Consider the following 6,215-nt stretch of genomic DNA (forward strand, 5'->3'; position numbering starts at 1 on the left):
TGTGGGGTGGGCGGTGCCGTGTGGGGTGGGCGGTGCCCTGTGTGGTGGGCGGTGCCGTGTGGGGTGGGAGGTGCCGTGTGGGGTGGGCGGTGCCCTGTGACAAGGGGTCCCTGATCACTGGGAGCTCACGCCCCAGTGGAGCTGCACAGGTGCAGTGTCCATGGCACCTGGGGGCCACTGAGAAGGCTCCAGGGAGACAGAGCGCCCCACCTGGGGCCTGGACTGTGGAGAACGAGCAAGATGGAAAAAGGAGAAGAGCTCTCTGAACCGTTGCCCTTCCGGATTTATACGACTGCCGCTAGGTTCAGGTGGCTGCAGGAACACTGGATGAGCACCGCGTCTTAGTGACTCAGAAGTCTGTCAGGAGTTACAAAGGTGCTCGCTGGGCAACCCCAGGAAGGAAGACGACAGCGAGCTAATGTAGAATAAAACCTTCCAAGGTCCATATGCTCCTTTTGGGGAAGTTCTTCCAAGTTTCAGAAGTCTCAAAGGCAGCGTTTTGGATGCCCGTCATCAAAATAAAATGTTTCCCTATAGTATCAGTCACTTGCAGAGGTTTCCAGGTCACGCGTGATTACTCAGCGGTATCGGCTGAGTGACCGCTTCCTGTGCCACGCAGCTGAAATACAGCCCCTGCCCTAAAAAATCTAATCTCATGAGAACAATCAGAGCTTCCACAGTTAAAGCACCAGGCAGAATGTGGCGAACGCCATAGAGGTTTATGTCTTTAGTAACTATTTGATGTGCGACGTGAGTTGTAGGAAACAAAGTCACGGGTGGGGCTAAGTCATGGGCATGTCCTGACCAGACTCACGGGGAGGAAGTGGTGTGTGAGCTGCACCATGAAGCCCGGGCAGGTTCATTACAAAAAAATCAACACAAAATGCAGAGGAGGGTCGGGGTCAAAGACCGAGAAGGAGTCTTATTGGGATAGAAAGTACCAGGTTAGTACAAGGAAACTCAGACGAAGGACGGTGCTAGTCTAGGCACCCTTGGTAATTTTTGAAATCAGTCACATTTTGCACCAGAAGCGCCAACCTGGTCGCTGGTGAAAAGGCGACTGGAAAGGGGAGGTGGTGGCAGGAAGACAGGGAGATGGCCGGGGCCGGGGAGCCCACAGGGCGTCTTGGAGGCCAGGCCCGGGCTTCGGTGCTGCCACTGGCTGCTGGGGCCTGGGGGCCAGTTGCTCGCCTGCTCTAGGCCTTGGTTTCCTTATCTGCAAGATGTGAGCCTCATCTCAGCATTTGTTCTGTGGCACTGACGACGTCAAAACTGAAACGCTGGTACTCGGCACCGGGGGCAAGGCGGCCTGCCTTACAGCTGCTGTGGGCACTGGGGTGACTCCTGCTTTTGTTTCCATTCTGCTTATGTTCACTTTCTGATCCTTTCTACGAGTGATACTTATGTAACAAAAGTTGCAGTGCCTTAAAAACTAAGCCCTCCCTCCACCACACTCTCACACGTGCACTCCTCTGTGAAATAAAAGAATTTAAATGTCAGGTTTTCCTTTTTCTGAGCTAATTCTTTACTTTTTTATTTTTCCATAGGTTATTGGGGTACAGGTGGTATTGGGTTACATGAGTAAGTTCTTTAGTGGTGATCTGTAAGATCCCGATGCACCGTCGCCCGAGCAGCAGACACAGCACCATATCTCTCAGCACCCCCTTCCCCCCAAGTCCCCAAAGTCCATTGGATCATTCTTATGCCTTTGCGTCCTCATAGCTTCGCTCCCACATAGCAGTGAGAACATAGGATGTTTGGTTTTCCATTTCTGAGTTACCTCACTTAGAATAATAATCTCCACTCTCACCCAGGTCACTGCGCATGCTGTTAATTCATTCCTTTTTAATGGCTGTGTAGTATTCCATCATACGTATATACCAGCTGCTTCATCCACTCATTGATTGATAAGCCTTTGGGTTTGTTTCCATGATTTTGCAATCGTGACTTGTGCTGCTATAAACACGTATGTGCAAATATCTTTTTCAAATAGGACTTTTTTCCCTCCGCGTAGGTAGCCAGGTGTAGCTGGATCACACGGGAGCTCCGCGCTTCGTTCTTTAAGGAGTCTCCGTGCTGTTTTCTGTAGCAGCCGCGCTTGTTCACGTTCCCAGCAGCAGCGTAGAAGTGTTCCCTGATGGCCGCAGGCACACCCGCATCTGCTGTTTGAGGTTTGATCGCAGCCATTCTTGCAGGAGTGAGGGGGTGTCGCATTGCGGTTTTGATTGACATTTCCCTGATCATTAGTGATGTTGAGCATTTTTTCATAGGTTTGTTGGCCGTTTATGTGTCTTCTTTTGAGAATTCTCTATTCGTGCCCTTAGCCCGCTGTTTGATAAGATTGTTCGCTTTTTTTCTTACTGATTTGTTTGCTTAAATGTCAGTTTTTAAAGCACCTGTAGCTAAATGCCCACTATCAGGGAAAGGGCATGAGTACCATTTAAATAACATGTTAACTTCCTGATAATTCCAGGAGACACCTGACTAGAGTTGCTGTACCTGTCCAAGTTCACACGCAGGACACGGACGCCCATAGTACGGACGGCCCCCAACTTACGATGGTTTTACTCTAAGTGGTGCAGAAGCAATTCGTTTACAATGGTTTGACTTTACGGTGGTGCAGAAGAACTTGCATTAAATAGAAACTGAACTTGGAGCACCCGTGCAACCGTGCCGTTACTCACTTTCAGTTCAGTGTTCAGTGAATCACTAAGATGGTCCATGCTTTATCCTCAGCAGGCTTCATGTGAGATGGTTTTGCCCGGCTGCAGAGGATTACAGGTATTGTGAGCACGTGTAAGGCAGGCCAGGCTCACTGTGCCGCCCAGTCGGTTACCTGTGTTCAATGCACTTGCTTTTTTTTTTTTTTTTTTAAACCTCTTGTTGCCCAGGCTGGAGTGCAATGGCACGATGTCGGCTCACTGCAACCTCCACTTCTCAAGTTCAAGCGATTCTCCTGCTTCAGCCTCCAGAGTAGCTGGGATTACAGGCACATGCCACTACACCCAACTAATTTTTGTATTTTTAGTAGAGGCAGGGTTTCGCCCTGTTGGCCAGGCTGGTCTTGAACTCCTGGCCTCAGGTGATTCGCCTGCCTCAGCCTCCCAAATTGCTGGGATTACAGACTTGAGCCACTGCGCCCGGACTCAATGCACTTTAAGGAACTCTGGGGCCATAACCCATCTAGGAGGGGGAGCATCTGTACTAGGCACCCGTGGTCCTTTTGGTTTTGCTTTCAGTGTTTAAAACATTGCCATGAGGGCCTAGCTTCCCCACAGACTCACAGATGAAAAGCGTCTTACCTACAAGCCATGAAAGAGGAGAAAGACTCCTAAGATGTGGTTGGGGGATATTTCATCAGTTTAATATCACAAAGGATGTTTCATAAAAAATATTGGTAGAAGAAAACAGAACAGATCAAACTGAAATGAGCAGGACGGGACAAACGTCGCCCACTGGCATGGCGTACGCTGAGAGACGCAGCTGTACCTCAGTTTTAATGCAGTCAGGTACTCTGCAGACAACTTCAGGCTCGGTGAAAAAATACCATGTCAATATCTACCTCTTCCTCCCTCCTACCACGCGAGCTTGTGGAGCAGAGCTGTCTCCGTTTATATTTTTGCCATAAATTTAGAAATTCAAGAGAACGTAGAGCATAATTTCGCTTCCCTTAGTTAAGATAAATGTGAAAATTTAAACAGCTGCAGTTTATAGGAGTTAAGATCATATCCAGTGCCTCTTTTGCAGACAATATTTTCAGTTGGATTAAACCTGCCAGAGTTCATCATTTTAGAACCCATCATGTTATACAGAAGGAAGCCCATTTGTTTGTGATGGATTTCATGAAAAGAGCCTTTTCCCAAGAAAAGCTAGGACCCAGTCGCTTTGCCAGGAACCATTTTATACCTATTTATTTGTAGAACTCTACCGAAGCCCACCTTGAGAAAAGGAGCTACAGAAACAGACTGAGACTGTACTTTCACCTGACTACACACCTCCCAGGTCCCCTCACACACCTGATTTGGGCTGGATGAGCAAGTCAGTATTTTCACAAAACTTAAGTATTATGTCATGCAAAACTGCTTTTCCTGTTAGGGTAACTTTGGTGCGAACATATGAATTTGATATTCCAAAAGGATTGTCTCAAAAGAAAGAGTACGTAGTTCACATTTTCTAGATTGAGCCATTTGAATTTCGCCTAATTTCATAACTTGAGACATCTCTGTGGGGTGCTTCTTCCACACACAAGGGAACCCCAAGGCTGCCTGGGTGTCCGGGCTGCTGAGGGGAGTGGACGAACTCGTTTGCTTTGGCTCAGAGCAGCCCCAGTTCTTCTGTTCCTGGCGCGGGTGTGCTCCCAAGGCTCAAGGCATGGCATGGGACAAGCAGCCGCATGGAGTTGCTGCAGCGTCTCATGGCACTGCAGCCCCTCTGCTGTTCCCAGCTGGCTCAAGCAGGGTCATGGTGGGGGCAACAGTGAGCACCTGGGACCCCCCAACAGGCAGCCTCAGAGAGCTCACCCTGAGCTGAACGACTGTCCCTCACCACCACACCCACCCGGACGCAGGGGTGTCACATGAACCGCACACATGCCTGATGCACCCGGTCCTGCGTGAGCGCGGCCTGCATGGCGGGGTTTGTGTTTGCTGCACGGGTTCAGGTCAGCTGTGATCAAAGCTTCACTGGAGGCCCAAAGACCCAAGACTCCCTCCTCGCCCAGTGTCCATCCCTCCCTGCTTGTCTCTTCTTCCACCTGTCTCCTGGAACAGGCAGCAGTGGGCAGGGAGGGACCATCCCAGCTCCTCGGGTCAGTCGGAGGGGGTGTCAGTGAGTGGAATGTGGGCGTGCCAGGGGCAGGTGGAAGGTGAGAGGGGCCTGAACCCCGGGGCTGACATTGGGGTGCGTGTCCACTTTGCACCAAAGGACCGTGTGTGCACGTGCAGGTTTTATTTTCCTGTGTGGACACACTTGGAACCTGTGTGCATGACACACGCACCTTGCAAATCCATGCGCAGAATGACAGCAGCGAAGGCCGTCACTTCCTGTGGTGCGATCCTGCAGCTGGCTTTGGTCCTTTGAGATGCTCTTCCTTAAAACCAGGGCCAGTTCTCAACCGAACAGGTCAATAAGAAGCGAGTGGACTGCTGGCAGCACCGGGTCTTTGTGGAAGGGAGTTTTCAGGAGGCCTTTGTTTCCTTGTGTACCCGTGGTCACGCTCACCAGCAAGCCCAGGAAAATGCAGACTGGAGCAGCCGAGGGTCAAAATATTTGCCTCCATCCGTTTGTGTGTTTCATGCCAGAAGCTGTTTCACGTTTTGCACAGATCAGAGCAGCCCAGCCTCTGGAATGCATCACACACAGTGGGTTCAGAAAAGTGTCAGTTCTAAGAAACATGACTTCTATGCAGGCAGAAATGGGCCCCCCCAAGAGCTTGGTCTGAGCTCCCTGGTCCGGGAATAAAGTGTACGATTATTGTTGTCATCTCAGCAGTAAACGGATTCCCAAGCACACACCTAACACCTGAGTTTACGTTTACGTCGGTAAAATGTGTTTCATAGCAATGCGCATATTTCACTCAGCAGTCGCATGGCATCATGTGCAGCGTGCACTGGAGCACACGTCACAGGACATGGAGAGCTCCCCATTCAGTGATGTCATGGCGCAGCCCGGGCCTGTGCGCATGGGGGGTGCGGCCCGAACCTGTGCGCGTGGGGGGCTCGGCCCGGGCCTGTGCGCGTGGTGGGGGTGCGGCCCGGGCCTGTGTGCATGGTGGGGTGCGGCCCGGGCCTGTGCGCGTGGTGGGGGTGCGGCCCGGGCCTGTGCGCGTGGGGGGTGCGGCCCGAGCCTGTGCGCGTGGGGGGCTCGGCCCGGGCCTGTGCGCCTGGCGGTCTCGGCCCAAGCAACACGTGAGAAATCCTCTACTGCCCTTTGTGCATCTGCCACCCCGGGCTCCCCACCCATGCGTGCTCCTGACCCTGTGTTTCCCTTTCAGTCCTACATGGAGGACCACCTGAAGAACAAGAACCGGCTGGAGAAGGAGTGGGAAGCGCTGTGTGCCTACCAGGCGGAGCCCAACAGCTCACTCGTGGCCCAGAGGGAGGAGAACATGCCGAAGAACCGCTCCCTGGCCGTGCTGACGTGTACGTACCTGCACTGGGGCAGGGAGACCAGGGTTACAGACGGGGGAACTGGCCGTGCTGACCTGTGCATACAGG

General features: G+C 51.9%; 1 protein-coding gene across 2 annotated transcripts in view; it reads left to right on the forward strand.

Moving 5' to 3' along the window:
• Positions 1-6,215, forward strand: part of PTPRN2 (protein tyrosine phosphatase receptor type N2) — an 831,505-nt gene that overhangs the window by 744,895 nt on the left and 80,395 nt on the right. For both annotated transcript variants that reach the window (XM_032244877.1, XM_032244876.1), the window contains one exon: positions 5,993-6,140. In XM_032244877.1, the coding sequence (XP_032100768.1) occupies positions 5,993-6,140 (148 nt within the window). The remainder of the gene's footprint in view (positions 1-5,992; positions 6,141-6,215) is intronic.

The sequence above is a fragment of the Sapajus apella genome, unplaced genomic scaffold (genome assembly GCF_009761245.1).
Source record: "Sapajus apella isolate SASKATOON/1434 unplaced genomic scaffold, GSC_monkey_1.0 scaffold56, whole genome shotgun sequence".
Lineage (NCBI taxonomy): Eukaryota > Metazoa > Chordata > Mammalia > Primates > Cebidae > Sapajus > Sapajus apella.